At 32.9% G+C, this 17,361-nt stretch overlaps 1 protein-coding gene across 11 annotated transcripts in view; it reads left to right on the forward strand.

Annotated features, from left to right (window-relative positions):
• CrzR (corazonin receptor) overlaps nt 1–17,361 on the forward strand; it is a 75,921-nt gene that overhangs the window by 56,858 nt on the left and 1,702 nt on the right. For all 11 annotated transcript variants that reach the window (XM_070111279.1, XM_070111285.1, XM_070111289.1 and 8 more), the window contains 4 exons: nt 8,620–9,409; nt 13,869–14,052; nt 14,160–14,362; nt 14,612–14,757. In XM_070111279.1, the coding sequence (XP_069967380.1) occupies nt 8,651–9,409; nt 13,869–14,052; nt 14,160–14,362; nt 14,612–14,757 (1,292 nt within the window). In that variant the 5' untranslated portion in view covers nt 8,620–8,650. The remainder of the gene's footprint in view (nt 1–8,619; nt 9,410–13,868; nt 14,053–14,159; nt 14,363–14,611; nt 14,758–17,361) is intronic.

The raw sequence follows: 17,361 nt of genomic DNA on the forward strand, positions 1-17,361 counted from the left end.
TTTTCTATCATTAAAAAGATTTTACAACAAAAAAAAATTACATAAATTTCGTTGCAATTTCCAGAACAGATGGTTGTTATTGAATTTGCTTTAAGCGTGCTTTGGCGAATTCTAAATAATGAAAAGTGTGCCTTGCTTCTACAAAGCAAAGCAGCATATAATTTTCTTTACACACCGATCAAATTTCGCATTCATACTTTTATTACAGTTATTATTGTATTTTTATTCAATATTCTGATGGTGGGGCGTTAAATGCCGGGTATATGAGCCCACCTGCCAACGGCGCCACTGGTAATTGCACGCACAGTTGAGCCCCCACTCAGAATTCATCCAATTCCTCGCTTGAAGGTTGTGGTTTGCTTAGTTACCTCTTGAAATACATACTTATATACTTACATACATATACTACAGATGGTTGTTTGTATGTGTGTGACTGTGATATAACCAAAACTTGTCACTGGTCGTCAAACAACACTCAACAGGACTCAACATAGTTGTGAACAAATGATGAATGACCAAAGTGAATTAGTTTATTGCCGCTATTTTGTAGGTGCTAATAGTTTTCTACCTAAGCAGGAATGACATAAATATAGATACTTATATTTATATAAATGTATATGTTACTAATGGGCGATGCTAAAATGTCAACAAGACTGATATCATCTCTGATATGTCCACATGTATATATGTATGTATTGCAATATGTATACATATATATACACTCATACATACATATATACATACAGACTCATATATACGCTGCCATGTTATATGACTGAAAATGGATACTTTGGAAGTCCAAGTAATCTTGTGTAGCAGACTTGACAAATAAGTAACACAAAAAACAACACGTGTAACATATTACAACAAAAATTTCTCTCTAAAGGCTTGTGTACAATTCATTTAAGTTGTATGTAGACTGATCTCGAGCAGAGCTTCAGAATTTGCTCATTTCCAAGAACGCATATTGATTTATATGCGGAATATTTTGAAAGAACTAGCAATACTTAATCATATAAAGAATATTTTAGTGGAATTAACAGTGTTCTTGATACTACTTAGTACCAGAGTTGCCAGCGAAGTCGAAACAAGAAAAAACGTTTACTTCAGCTGCTACTTAGCTATAATATCCTTCACATGTGCATTTCTTACAGCAATATTTTTATCTTGACTTTGATTGGTCAGTTTATATAGCAACTATATGCTATAGGGGTCTGATCTGAACAAGATATCCGCTAATTATAACGTTACCGTACACAATTATCTATGTCAAATTTCGCGAAGATATCCTGTTAAGTAAATAAGTTCTCCATATACTAGTTCGCGTATACTCGTATATATACTAGGGTGGATCGAAAAAAAATTTTTTTTTGCTTAGCCTGAGGCTAAAATTTGTAGATTAAAACGAAGCAAAATGTTTGGAAAAAAATTTGTTTTTTACCATCTAGAGGCCCACTACTTCTAAAGTAAATTTCAAGTTAAAATATTTTTTGGACAAAAAAAATTTTATTTGGTTTAAACTCTTCACATTTATATAAAAATTACCGAATTTGACAGTTTTTGACTCAAAATTTATTTTAACACTTAAGGAAAGCGTGTTGTCGTTCTAGAACACCTATCAAAAATTTTTTACGAAATAAAAATTTTAACTCGAAAATTTACTTAAAAGTGAAAATTTAATTTTTTTCTTGTAATCTACAAATTTTGAATTGAAAAATTTTTTTTCGCCCCATCCTAATACTTGTATATGCATAGACTTTATAGTATCGGAGTTGCCTTCTGTGTGTTACAAACTTCGTGGCATATTATACCCTGTTCAAGGTATAAAATTTGAGCACGATCGTAAATCTACTTTGTAATTTGTATGCTCAAGTTCAGTGACCTCAATTCTCATAGCTGGTCTTATGCTTCTAGAAGTTTAGATGAGCTTCACCCCACTAAACGGATGTGAGTGTTAATATTTTCTGATAAATGCAGAGAACTGAAAGTTTTTTCAAAAAGGTGTTTTTCGTGGCCGAAATCCGCATGAAGAGTAACTATTGGTTTCTATATTTTATTTGCAAATTACATGACATGAAGCTGAAACCCATAAAGCAATTACATTTTCTTGTGGAAAATTATATTTGGATTGACTTGCCAAGCTTTGTATAAATTCAGAAATAATAAATTTTCTAAGCGCCTACCGGAAAAGTTTGATGAAAAGGCAGCTCAAAAAAAATTCAGTGTTCGCTGCTCGAAAACAAAAACAAGACTAACATCGTTAAGCAAGAGATTTTTTAAGGAATTTGTTCGCTAACTTAGCCAAACGCTCCGAGCGAACTTAGACGATACAGTCAAGCTGTCAACTTGCATTAAACAAAAGAAAAAATTGAAAGCAAATAAATCAAGTTTCATTTTAACTAAACTGAAAGCATTAGCAACAAAGCACAAAGTTTTCAAATCTAAAGTTAACCATAGCAATAACGATATTATTCTAAGTACAAAGAAATTTCTTGCATCAACGATTAGCCGACTCACCGTAAGCGTTTGTTTGAAAAATACAAAATAAAAAAGTCAATTTCTATAACGAAAGTTAATCCATCCTTCATAACCTTTAAACCCTCAAATGGTTAACTCAAGTAAATAACGGCTTTTCTATTAGCTACTCGCAAAAAAAATATTTATAAAATAGCCTGCAAATCACGGTAACATTTAACTTCCCTACACTCACACTTACGCACAACCGACCGTTGTGATCGTTCACACACACACACAAACCGAAGTAGAGCTGGGTAAAGGAATTTACATCCTGATAACATTTGTTTAACGCAATTCTTGAATGGCAATAGTTGTTTTCAGGAATTTGCTCTTTTATATGTTTGTGTGTGTGCGTTTGTAATGTATGTATGCGTTTAAGCAGACCACGTTTTCATACAATCATAAATTTCCGCTTACACTGCAATACTTCGCCAATAAAGTAATGAATGTACAAAAACTAATATGAGAATTGCTATAATATAAATACATGTACACTCATAGCTATGTATCTATGGTATGTATGTATGTATGTATTCATATCATTGACAGTAAATGATTCATCAATTAGAACCCAATCGATTTTTTGTTTAATATGAATGTATGCGTTTATATATGGTAGTCATTTACGACTCAAAAATTTTTGTTTTCATGTGTATTAGGGTGGTCCTGAAACATAAAATTTGCGATTTTATCAATACCAAACTCTCAAGATGTTAAAATACGGTAAAGGATATCAAAAACACGTTTTGATGTATAGATACGATCAATAGGAGGCAGTTCATATATGTCGTAAGGGTCAAAGTCCCGTTTGTCTTAATTATCTCAAACCGTGTTCACAATTTATATATTTTTTTTTGTACCACTTATATTAAGTTTACCGCGAAGTTTGTAATATCGAGAAGGTAAAATTGGATACTAATCCATCCCTCAGTTTTTGAGTCTCCTAAAGAAGCTACATTTATCGGAATCGTCGATATCGGACCACTATGGGATATAGCTGCCAAATAAATCGATCAAAACCAACTCTTTGTTTGAATATAATTTTTATTTGCTATTTACACGAAATTTGGCCTTGAACAATACAAGGCAACACTATACTGCTCGAACATTTTGTTCAGATCGGACGCCTATAGCATATAACTGGTATTCAAACTGACCAATCAAAATCAGACCAAATACGTTTTATACCCCTCTATGCTATTATAATAAATATAATAGTAGCTGTAAAGTGTGTATTAGCTTGGTACAGCCGAAGTAAAAGTTGTTCTTGTTTATCGACTATAGTAACCACAACTTTGGGTATTTATTGGTAAGGCTACTGAAACGGCTCTAGTATTTATTCGAAGTTGAAATATGAATAATTGATTGCAAAAATTATTTAACGACATTTATTGAACACCCTAACGTTTATTTCTCTCGATTAAGAAGCACCTTCACAATAATATATCATATTTAAGGAACACCCTAACCTGTTTTCTTTTCATTAAGAAGCACTATACAATATACATAATACACCATTATAACACTTAAATAGCACCTTAATGTATTTATTGCGTATTTAAGAACCATCCTAACCCTCTCTCATTTGCTCATAATTGTGGAAAAATTAATGCACGCATTTATTTACACATGTCAATGTATTTTCGCATTCGCTAATCATTCTCTCAAAACCAGATATTTACGAGCTAATTAATTAAGAGAAATGAAGATGCTGATGCCGCGTGCCTAACATCCATAAATAATAACAAGTGAATACATCTCAATCCAGGGCAGAAAAAAAGATAGTTACCATATACTAGAGGTATATTAATTTAGCGCAAATATTTATTTAAACTTACTTGCTACTGTGGTAGAACTTTGACGAGTTCCACTTGATTAATGGTATAACGAAACCTTTCATTGTTCATTCGCAGCATATAGTATGAGACGTTTAATAAAGATTTGTTTGTAAAAAATTAACGACTATTTCGTAGAAAATTCTTTCAGTGATATTTCCGAGACGTTGAAAGAATACTTATATATAGAGAGAGAGGGAGATAGGGGAGGGAAATTTTTTTCCCTATTCCCAGTATCTGAAAGTATTCAAGTTAGTGATTCTATTAAATATAAGTATGAAAGTCCTATCTTCATCACCTAACATAACTCAAAGAATTCTATAGAATTTTTGGCAATAAATATTAAAGGAAATCGCTCCTAACTGTTTTTATCTACCAAATGTGGTTGCTGACTAATATGACCTTTCGGCAGCCATCATAAATATTGATTTAATTACTTATTTACGCTTTGGTATGAAAGGGTTAAGTCAATGCAAGTCAGCCCTTGTGTATTTCTTGATTAGTGTTGGATTTTTAATTTTCGCCTTAAGTGTGTCAAACTTCATTTGGTTAAGTTAATAAAATTTAATTTATTTGTAAGTAAAATAATAGGTTAACCGGAAATTTAATTAGCTGTTGGGTTTTGTTTTTCGTTTCTTTCTACATTCTTTTCACTTTATAAAATTAAATCAGTATTCTTTATAAATAAATTTGGGGCGAAATATTTTACTGTATGTCTCCAACCACTTAAACTTTGAAACTTTTGTTTTGAAAGAATGAAGACGGAGAAAGTTAGCGAGATTTATTATACTTTTGCCGCTTCTTGTCATTCAGTAGCCAATATTATACAAGAGTGTGGATTTATTGCCGGCCGGAGATGCCGCAAAACTTTTATTTTAATTTTTTACCATTTTTTGAGTGAATGGAACTAAAATGGACACAACAAATAGGACTGCAAGCTCCTAACGCTTACCTTACTGTAAGGATGACAAACAATGTAGATGTATTACCATACTATAGAAAAAGAGAAATCTAATAATTAGAAAAAGGCTAAGTTCGTACAGTGTTTAACACTCGCACGGTTTCTTTTGTTTTTCGAGATATTCAGGTTAAGGCTATAAATGATCGCCGCTGTATGGGAAAGTCAATCTTTCTCTGTTTTTAGAACACAAATATCAAATATTAAAAGTAATACTTATATGATACACAAACATATTCAGATAACTGTTAAGATATTAAGCGTAAATTAAACGAAATTTTGGCAGCTTTCTGAAACTATTACTTCATCTTAGAAATATGCTGGGAACCGAGTTTGTTTCCTCACCGCTTTTGCATATATCAAGTTTACCACTGCAAGGTGGAAAGAACTAATGGGGTTCAAAATATATGTACATATGAGGTTCAATTTTTACATTTCTCGAATCAAGTATGAGCCAAACTTTTTAAAACTCACTCAAACACAATGATTACGGGGTTTGGTCTTAATCGTTCATCATTCCTCTATGTCATTAAGCTCTTCTTAAAAATAATCTAGAAGCAAAGGAGTTTTAAGAGAATTTTTTCGTAGTTGCCTAGTATGAGTTTGTGGATTTTTTTTAGCTTAATTACTTATATTTTAATTCAGAACTTACTCGTTTTAAAAAAGTACAGTCCTAATGAAATTACTGGACTATTTAAGGAAATTAAAATTGACTCCACTTAGTTCATTCAAACGTAAGTATTATATCTCCAAAAATATGACAAAATTGTCCAAGCGATGGCAAGTATTAATGGAGTTGAACTAGATAAAATATTTTGTTAGACGTCTTGAAATATATTTAATAGATAGTCTTCTATTGCTTCATTTTTGGCACAGTTGATTTTAGAAAACAGCGATAGCCGTTTCTACGGCTTTCGAATTGATGCCAATTTGAAATATCAAATTAAGTCAAACCTTTATTAATTAGTTTTTTTTTGTCCGCTAACACCAGCTAATACGGCATACTATCAAGTCTAGAGCGGAAATTCAATATTTTATATATTATTGTCATAAAGTTCGAACCACTTTTGGTATCCTTTTGCCGGTTTATCTGCCCCTTTCAGAATCCGAAAATATTATTGCTATCGGTCACAATTCGGCTTTATATGCAAAAACGAGTATTATGGGAGACATATTGAATGTTAATCCCAAATTTACTCTTTCACTAGGATTTCGAAAAAGTATACCAAAAGCATACATACCAGTCACTCAATAACAACCGCAAAACATTTTCGAAATGTGATGGTCATATGAAACGAAAGAAAACAGCGGTTTTATTTATTTGTTGTTGTTCCTACTTATAGGGGTACCAGACAATGGTCAAAAGATAACATAAAATTAAATTACACATAGCTCCCAGCCTCCTCGCCCAACTACCTCACTTCCATCCACCCACCGACGCCTTTAACGGAAGCGAAAGAAGTAAACGCTTCGGTTGAGCGGGGTTTGCCAAAAACACCTTCACCATTTCAACGCTATTTACGAATATTTACAGAGCAACGGAGCACACACACACACACACATGCATATATATATGTATATATTTACTCATTGCTAAAGCGGTTTTTATTATTTCTCGTTACACGCACGAACGCTCACGCGGCAGCAACGGATTTTTTCATTAAAACGAAACTGACAATAAGCCACGAGCGTGTACACTTCCTTACTAACTTACTGACTTAGTACTTTTTAGCTAACTGAAAAGCGGCAAATGCTTATAGAATTTATATTTGGCGCATCTGCAAAAAAAAACATAAGTAATTTTCCAGAGTTGTAATTTTTTGTGTGCATATGAATGGAAAAAATTGTGGGAGTGATGTTACTAATGATATAATTTTCCGGGAATAAAACTTGAAAGAGCAAATAAATTGAAAATAAAATAAAATAAAATGGGCAAACAAAGGTATACTTAAGAGCTGGGAGACAGATTGGGCATCAATTATTTGCAAGATAAAAATATATCCATTTTATTATTAGATCACAAAATTTCTCAAGTTTAATCTTCCAACGTGTGCTCTATAATCTTCAACTACTACAGTAACTAGCTAAATACAGAGACATTCACGTAATTACGAAGTCAAGCCATAACCATACACAACAACATCGTAAAGCACGCGAATTTATGAGACATGTGCATGAGAAAGCAAGTTAAGCCTCCAGAGAAGCAGCAACTACAAACCTAAAATTCATATTTTTATGTGTAACTGGTCGGTTGAGAAATATCCCAGCAGCAAACTTTAGAATTAGAATTACCCGACGATTAGTATCGAATTCTATTATGATATTTATAGGTTACAAAAAACATTAACTGAACGGGTTGCCAGGTTCACGATATTTAATAAAATACTATTTTGGTCTTAAAAAGAGTTATAGAAGAACTAAGAGATTCGAAAATTTTTCAAAAACACTTATTTCAAATACTAACAGAGTTTTCTATACGTGTTAAATATGAACTTCATTTGCTTATAATAATTTCAAAATTTACAATTATTTTTATAAAACACATGGCAACTCTGGTTAAAAAATTTTGCGGAAATTTTTCGTTATTGTCCCTGTCTTAACTTGTTCTTGTTTTATTTTTTATTTTATTGCTTTTCAAAATTTTTAGGGTTGCCAAACAAATTCAAAAGTATGAAAATACATTTTAATTGCTAATTTAAAAAATCAATTTAATACATAAAACAATTAATTTCTATAACATGTTTAGCAAAGAAAATACCAGGGTTAGAGTTGCCATGTATTAAATTTTTTTTTACAAAAGTTCATGAACCAAATGCCAAATGGCTGGTAATCGAAATGGAAAAAATAAAAAGAAACAGTGCTTTGATTGGCAACTATTTTGGTAATCGCAAAAACACTAATAGAGTCGCCAACAGTTTTAAACATATGAGGACAAAAAGTGCTCAAATGGTATTTTAATGTTAAAATTAGTTTGCACGATGTGAGCATTGCAAAAATATCGTAGAAAATATTTTTAAGCATCCAGAAACGAGTTCCAGATAAATTTATTTATTTAAGAGATTCGCAAATATTTTTTTTTTTTTGGGAGTTTAGAAGTAATATTTTTCGTAGTTAAACTTACGATTAAATTTAAAAATAATAAAAATAAATTAAAAATATATATATAATAAATCAAATTTTTATTATAAAAAAATTGCCAACAAATTAAAAAAAAAATTATATTTAAATAAATAAAAATGTGATCCGATTTACATTAAAAATATTTAAAATAATAAAAAAAAAACTTTTCGCAACTTTCTCATTGCACAGCAAATACGAATTTACCTCGAAAAATCACTAAATGGAAGGTGAAAGTGTGGTGGCAACATCCATTCTCAATTCACACAATACTGTAGGAGCAATGCTTGAACATTTCGCAGAGAGTTTAAGCCGCCCACAGGAATATTACGAGCGTCATGATTCCCACGCACGAGTGGCGACAGCCGCAATGGGCACAACAACACTACCAAATATGCCACTGTCACGTCTGGCCCAAGTTCTACTCACAATATCACCAAATTTAGCGGATAATACTACAATATATCCTAATCTGGCAGACATTTTTGAAACAACATTTACACCAACAACAACGAGTACGGAAGTTTTCTACACACATGCCCCACAATTCTCCACCACAACGCTGATAAAAGTCTGTGTATTGGGTGTGATGGCCGTTTTCTCACTCTTCGGCAATATGCTCACCATGTGGAACATCTATAAGACACGCTTCAAACGCCGTAGCTTGCGAAACTCTTGGAATGCCATCTACTCGCTGCTATTTCATCTATCGATTGCGGATTTACTTGTAACGGGTTTCTGCATTATCGGTGAGGCAGCCTGGGCTTACACAGTGCAATGGCGTGGCGGTGATCTCTTGTGTAAATTCTTCAAGCTCTTTCAAATGTTCAGTTTATATTTATCTACATACGTGATGGTGCTGATCGGTGTGGATCGTTGGTTTGCGGTGAAATTTCCTATGAGATCGTTATATATGACTAAGAGATGCTATCAATTTCTGGGCATCGTCTACATGTCATCGTTTATATTGAGCATACCACAGGTGAGTGGAGTCGTTTTTATTTCAGAAATATTAGCATACAAGTATATAAGGCGAAAATATTAAGTAAACAATTAAATTTGACTTAAGTTAGACCACTTAGGGCTTAGGTGATGTTCAAAAGGAGTTAAACAAAAAAATGTTGCGCATTAAACTCCTTGTTTAAAGTTAAACACCGTAATTTTCATTAAACTCAGGTTTAAAGTAATTAAAAAGAATAAAAAAACAAAGCAAATTAATAAGGCATCCTTACTGCTTTGTATTAATATTTATTGTATTTAAATTTGTTGCTATTTTCACATGCATACAAATATCTTGGTAAGCGAGTAGAGCTCAAACTTAACGAGCAGAGTAGTGATGAACCGAATTTACGTATGTAAGACAAGAAAATCACTTACCCACTTACCCACTATGGTGGATTCAACAAGAATCTTCAGACGGTGAAAGTGCCAATCAAGAAGGGAAATTATTAACAGTTACAAGTGCCACTCAAAAAGCGAGCCTATAAAGAGCTTTTCGGTCCTCTATGCATATAAAATGATATTTCTCTCGCACAAATGGCATACAAGTAAATTTGCGTACATTATTTTCCAGGCAAAGATAATAAAGATACTTTTATTTATATATTGGAAGAGCATGTATATTAGAATGGAGCGACAAAAAAAAATTTTTTTGCTTAGCCTGAGTGTAGATTATAAAAAATAAATTTTTTTAACATCTAGAGGCGGCCCACTCACTTTTAAAGTAAATTTCGAGTTTTTTTTTTTTTGGTTTAAGCTCTTCACATTTATATAAAAACTATCGAATTTGAAGGTTTTTGACTCAAATTTTATTTTAACGCTTAAGGAAAGCATGTTGTCGTTTAAGGCTTTTTTTTAAAACTCCAATAATGAACACAAAATTTTTTTTTAAGTTGATAACTTTTAATTGGCAAGAAAGAGGACTCTCCACAGCTTCTAGAACACCTATCAAAAATTTTTTACGGAATACAAATTTTAACTCGAAACTCTACCTTAAAAGTGAGCCTCTAGATGGTATAACATTTTTTTTTTTCCAAAAATTTTCTTTCATTATAATCTACAAATTTGACACTCAGGCTAAAAAAATTTTTTTTTTGTTCCACCCTAATGTATATATAATATTTATAGGTGCATACATACATACATATGTAAATATAAGTAGAGGTTAGCATGCTTTGTAATCGTAAATAAATTAATGCCGCTTTCTGTAATTTCATGGGCAGCTTCCGATTTCTCTTGCAACTTTTTGCTTTTATTAAGGATTATTTAATTGTTAATATTAACTTGCGTTTCCCGTCGTCAGCCTATTACAAATTATACTGCATTCCGCCCCCCCCCATCGCTATCCTCAACTTGTGTTCGCTTAATTTCGTCGACTATACGTGCGCCAAAACTTTTATAATTTATTCTCTGTTGTGGTCATAATATAACGGTGCACGTATTATAAAGTGTAAGCGCCATAAATACAACGTTTGATAACTTCTACGTGTGCCAATATACTATGCCGTACAACAATAACAATTATAACGTGAGCTGGAAGTGCCTTATTTTCGTAAGAGCTCGCTAACTTTTGTAGTACGAGTGTGTATATATGTGTGAATGTTTTTGAAATTGATATGCATACGAGGTGGCGCTGCCAAGTTTACAGGCTCCGTTGGGCATTGTTTAAGTAGTAGTCCGTTATATGGTTGATTTAACTTTGTCGTAACTATGAAAATGCTTAGAACATATTACGAGTCAAAAATATGTTCCCAAAAAATCGGCAAGGAAGGTATAGGTTATCTCTAAACTCTTAAAGCTAAGTTGGAGATCTGGGACAATTCTTTTTAGACATACACGACACACACTAACAATCGTTCTAATTTTCTTCGTTCTAGTCTTCTTCGAATTTCCTCCGATGATCTGCGCATTGCCTCTTGACAGCATTGCAGTCCTTAGATAATAAATATTCTCCACACTTCTGAAGAAGTTGATAGTTCTCCTGCAACCCGATATGACTCTAAAATCCATTCGCCATTATTTAATTAATAATTTTAAGTATTAAGTATCAAGTAGTTATGTTTGAATTATTGTAAAATTTCATTACTAGCTCTCGGTCTTTCGATAAATTAAATAGAATGGTAAAAACATCAATCTTTCCATCTTCTATCTTATTTTCCTCTTATTATACCTAAACAGATAAGAAAACTAAACTCATAAGGAAACTTCGGGCCCCCTATATTAATGATCAGCGTGACGAGCTGAGTCGATTAACTTCTGGCCGTCTATAGACACGCGAATTAGTCTCTCAGATTTTAAGATATTGATTCAAACTCCCTTCTCAAGAAGTTGCTCATTTGTCGATACTGCCCTTATCCGACCTCTATAGCATATACATACTAATCCATACAAACTGATCGATCCAAATCAAGTTCTTGTACGGAAAACTTTTTTATTTGACAAGATATCTTCACGAAATTTGGCATAGATTATTGTGCAAGGCAACGGTACAATCTGTGAACATATTTGTCTGGTCGGATTACTATAGCAAATAGCTGTCGTACAAACTGGCCGATCAAAATCAATTTAAGATCTTTTTTTACTATTTTCTGCTATAAGAAATGTGCTCGCAAGGGTATTCTAGCTGCGGCTGTCGAAGTTAACGTATTTTCTTATTTTCCTAGAAATTTTCGCAATTCCAAAGCTATTTTTTAAATTTCTTCTTTAAGAAAACCACTGTTTTTTAATATAATACTAGACTCATGATTGCATGAAGGGAAATAAATGCGAGAAACTGCATATAAGAATCTAATAAATCCATAATATAGAAGCTATGAAATCAAAAATAACTCACTTTCATACCATGAACTTCGAAAGTAATGGGTACATATATAGAATATCAAAGGCAGGTGATCTTCTTTGAATATTACAATACTATAAGAACTCTATCAACAAACTTTTTACAAAATCCACAAAATATACGTTCTTACAAAATTCTAATTCTATTGAGTCTAAATATCAAGCTCGTAGTGGTGTACTCGTATTTCTATATAATTCTATAATAAAGTAAATGTGATCAAATAGTTGTTGTAATACTGAGGCAATGGTCTGTGCCTTCGCTCAAGAGTTATAGTAGTCATAAAAGTAGTGCATAAAAGAGCACGGCATGATGACTTGCTACTCTCAAGCCGACGTTTCATGCCACATAGTGAATTAAACTACTTACTATCGACTACAAAAAATCCTTGATCAAAAGGCGCTGACATTGACAAGACTGCCAGAACTTTATATTCGACTCGCCCTGATTTCTTTTTGTGGGCATTATTTGGAAAACAAAGTGTACTTTAGCAATCCTCGGTCATGCCAAAAATATTGCTCTACCGTCCGAGATGAGCGAAGTGGTAATGGAAAACGAGGTAAACAGAACTCATTAATTTTGCATTTGTAAAGAAAGATGGTCATTTGATGAAAGTTATATGCGAAAAACTTGTTCAAATAAATTTTAACATCGATAAGGACTCGCCAAAAGCTGCGGAAGTATATCTATATTATAGTTCGGTTCTGGCACCAAGTGATTACAACCTGCTCCTGACAATGGTAAATATTTTTACTAGTCAAAAATTCGCCTTAAGAGAAGCTCGCGTTTTGGCCAATGCGGACGATAATTATAAAATTACCTTTAAATAGGCAACAAGTTATCAGACGTAACTATACTAAATAAAACCCAGAATTTATATAAAAATCTATGGTATATATGGTAGGCAAAACTTGGAATCACTCTTTGTATAGGACTTTTTATATGCAATTTTTCTCATTAAGATCTTTTCATTTCAGATTCAACGTACGCTTTTCCAAGTTAATTATCTTTAAAATTTCATATATAATGTTTAAAGATTTTTTATATAGGTTATATATAGGTATAGTACCTTTTATTTATCATGTACATGAATATATGCCGATTTGCCATCCGATTATCTTCGTAGGGCTACCATATATTTTAAATGTCATTTCCACATCCTTCTAATATTCTGAGTTATTCTTCACGAATTTATATAAGTGAAAAGCTGGTGTAGAAATGGATTGTTCCGATTTGTCATTATTTAAATTGTAGACTTAAGTGAAATATAATATTTTATTAAGTTTTAGTTAGGTTCTACATAGTTTGGCAAACGTAATATTGACAACACTCAAGCTCAAAATTCTAAAAATCAGCCCTCGCAAGTGTATATACTACTAATGAATACTCTGCAAGAACTTACGGCATGCATAAAATTTGTTATGCTTCAGTTATGGGAAGTCATTATGAAAAAGTTCTCATACATATGTACATTCTATATTTGTTATTGACTTCTTTATTGTTTACTTTTAGTACAAGTCACACTTACACACACCCACACATACAACCCACCAAAGCAAATAACTATTAAACATGATTATTTTTATTATTTCTTCCCGTCGTATAGTTTTTCATATTTCATTTATCGCGCGGCCCATTCATCGAAGATTTCCATCAATGCGTGACGCATGGCACCTACACGGCACCCTGGCAGGAGCAGAGCTACACCACATTCACACTTTTCAGCACCTTTCTGATACCCTTTTGTGTGCTAACCGTTACCTACATTTCCACGTTCCGGGCGATTTCACGTAAGTACATACTTGTACATACATACAGACCTGCAATTAAAATTAGCAAACAACTAGTGAAAGTGAAAGAGCGAAAAAGTGGTAATTTCAATACAATACAATTGCAGGAAGTGAAAAGATATTTTTGGGACCGCAACAGGAGCCGCACACGAGCGCCAATTTAATGCACACGAATCGACAACGGCTCATACACAAGGCGAAAATGAATTCGCTGCGACTGTCTTTTGTGATAATAATTGCATTTCTCATTTGCTGGGCACCCTACTGTACTCTCATGGTGTTGCTACAGTTTGTCGACATCGACGATGTGGTGAGTCTAAGGCACTTTTTGTAAATACAGTAAAACCCGCTTAAATGCCTCACGAAAAACTAACCGCTTACTTAGGCGAGCTCGGTGCTAAAAGTCCTTCTATGCGAGCACAAAAACCAAAAATTATAGTTAATTAAATAAGCGCGTTCGGTACTTCAGCTAGGGATACTTAAGTGGTGTTTACTGTACAAAAGTAATAACGGTGCTAAAATTCTGTCAATTTTTTTTTGTATTTTCTTTTACTTTCAGACCAGCAAACGATTAATTGATGTCATTTTCTTCTTTGGGATGTCCAATAGTCTGGTAAACCCCCTCATATATGGCGCCTTCCATCTACACACTATAAAAAGAAAATCCAGCGATAAAGGCGGGAATGGTGGCTATAGTCTAAATCGGTGAGTAATTTTTTGAGCTCGTTTTAGGTTATGGATATACAGATTTTATGCGATCGAAAGAAACTTAAACTATATAAAAAGTCTTCACAAACTATAGAATGCAACAGAAATACTTGTATTATTAGTAAATGATGAACCCGCACAAATTTTCACACTATGAGAGCCCTGAAAATGTGCGAAAAGGGATAAAAGAAGCTGTGATAATACTGTGTGCTGCTGTGAGCTACTTGGAATATATATTAGATTAGGTTAGTTAGCATACACCAGTTTTGGTCCATAGCGCTACTAGCTGGAGTGTAGTTACGTAGTCCATGAGAAGTAGTCTTTCTTTAGGATGCCAAGACTTGACGGGAATTTCAACAAGTTCAGCTCAGTAATGATACCGCTTCCAGTGTCTCATAAAGTTGCTTGGAGCACTGCTTTGCCAATCTGAGAGAAGTGCACCAGAGATGCTCTATTGTTTCCCAGGTGTTTTGCTCTTGACATTTCCTATAAACTTCTCAAACTGTCGGCCCCATTCTGCAGGCATGTGTCGCCATCAGACTGTGGCCAGTGAGTATTCCAATCTTGTTAATACACTCCCTTCTATTGAGGGTTAGTAGGAACTTTGTGTATTTCCTTGCTATGCTCCTAGATCGTCGTATAGACAATTCATGGGTTTACTAATGTTGGTCACGTTTTCGGTTGACAGCCGTATACCACTCTTTGCAATCTCGTCCACTATCTCATTGCTCTCGATACCTGGCACCCAGTAGAAGTGAAGTATCTTGTTCCGGCCGACACTATCTACTGCTGCCCTGCTTCCCAAGACATCTTTCAAGCATCCGCCTTGTTTATAATTGTAAAAGATTAAGAGTTATCATCTCGAAACTGGACAAAAAATCTGTACAACATAGGAAAAGTAATCAATTTCAACTAACTACTACAACTAGGGATTTGAGATAAAAATCTTTGTATGTTCCACTTATGTAGCGAAAAAGGTTGCAAGTAAAGTGATAGAGAGATAGATAGATAGAGATATTGTCATTGAAAATTCAGGTTAGGTTCTCATTTTCATCTAGGTTAAGATTCAATATTTGATTTATTCGCGTTAAGTAGAACACTGTGTATAATAGTCAGGCCTTAAGACAAAATGTATTTCTTTGCTGTTGACCCAAAATAGCTAAAATATTCTTGACTGAAAGAAGAAGCTCGAAAATATGCCTAAACGCAACCGTACATAGCCGAAGAGTCCAATGTGTCGGAAATAATATATCCTGCCAGTTTGGATTGTTTCAAATAATTTTGAGAATGATCCGAATGAGTATCCATACATATGCTTCTTTTTTGTTCCATATACTTACAAACCTAACGGTAATAAATTCCATATTCGATTTGTGTTTTGCTGATTTATGGAACAAAGGAAAAACCTCATATTGAATAAAAATTTTAAAGATAAAATATTTATTAAAAAAAAAACCATTTACATCTGGAATATTCACATGATTGTTTACTCAATATATATGATTTCATAGCATATCTGTTTACGAGTATACCCAGCAAATGCAATTGAACTGCATTGTGAAAATTTATGAGTGACTTTGCCAATACTTGTAGTATAAAATCAGGTAAAGCAATTTAGGTCTTTTCAAATAGAATATTATAAATCGTAGATAATCCAATGGCGCTTTCCGGCTTGATTATCAAACATATCGTTTTATTGAAACAGAATAGATACTTAACCGAAATATGTAAAATATAGCGGTAAATAATAATTTAGTATAAAATATACCAGAAGAAGTCAAATACAATTTGTTGGGTTAGGTCAGTCCATACCGATTCTGAATAAGTCATAGTTTTCGTCTACTCTATTGTATACTTAAGTCGGTACTAATCCAATCCCTTCTGGTATTTGAAACAAATTTCTCTTTAATAATAAATAAAAAAAAATAGGTGGAGATCTGTCGATCAGTTAATAAATTAATAATCAGGTGATAAAAAGTTAATCATGTGGTGAGCCAGTTTTACAGTTATATTAGCAAAATTATATAAAACAAGTAAGGAAGAGCTAAATTCAGATGTAACCGAACATTTTATACTCTCACAAAGTCCAATGGTATACTCGTTTGAGATTTCTTTATATATTTTAATAATGAGAAGTAGGAACTGTTGCCTCAGTTATTTACATTTACAGTGAAATTAATTAGAGCAATTTGTAAACTAAATTTACTCAAATTGTGAGAAGTCATTGTTGTGATTTGTTGTATTCGCTTATAATTGATTTTATATAGAATGCATTACAACTGTATTGAGAAGTATTAAAAGAAAGAAATCGTTTTTTGACAATGAATCAAATTTCTTATTTATTATATCGATATTATTATGCATGCTTAGCTATCGGCACAAAGGTACCTTGTTATGAGTGAAAGACGCTCTCTCATATTCATTGAGATAACTTACATATTGGTCGATATATGCGGTATAAAGTCAGCTGGAAGTTCAAAAATCTTTATATTAGGTATGTATATGAGGGCTATAGGAAGTATTGATCCGATTCAACCCCTTTCTGACACAAAGACATACTATTATCGAGAGTTTCATTTATTTATTTTATTATATGAATTT

The sequence above is a fragment of the Bactrocera oleae genome, chromosome 6 (assembly GCF_042242935.1).
Source record: "Bactrocera oleae isolate idBacOlea1 chromosome 6, idBacOlea1, whole genome shotgun sequence".
NCBI classification, from domain to species: Eukaryota; Metazoa; Arthropoda; class Insecta; order Diptera; family Tephritidae; genus Bactrocera; species Bactrocera oleae.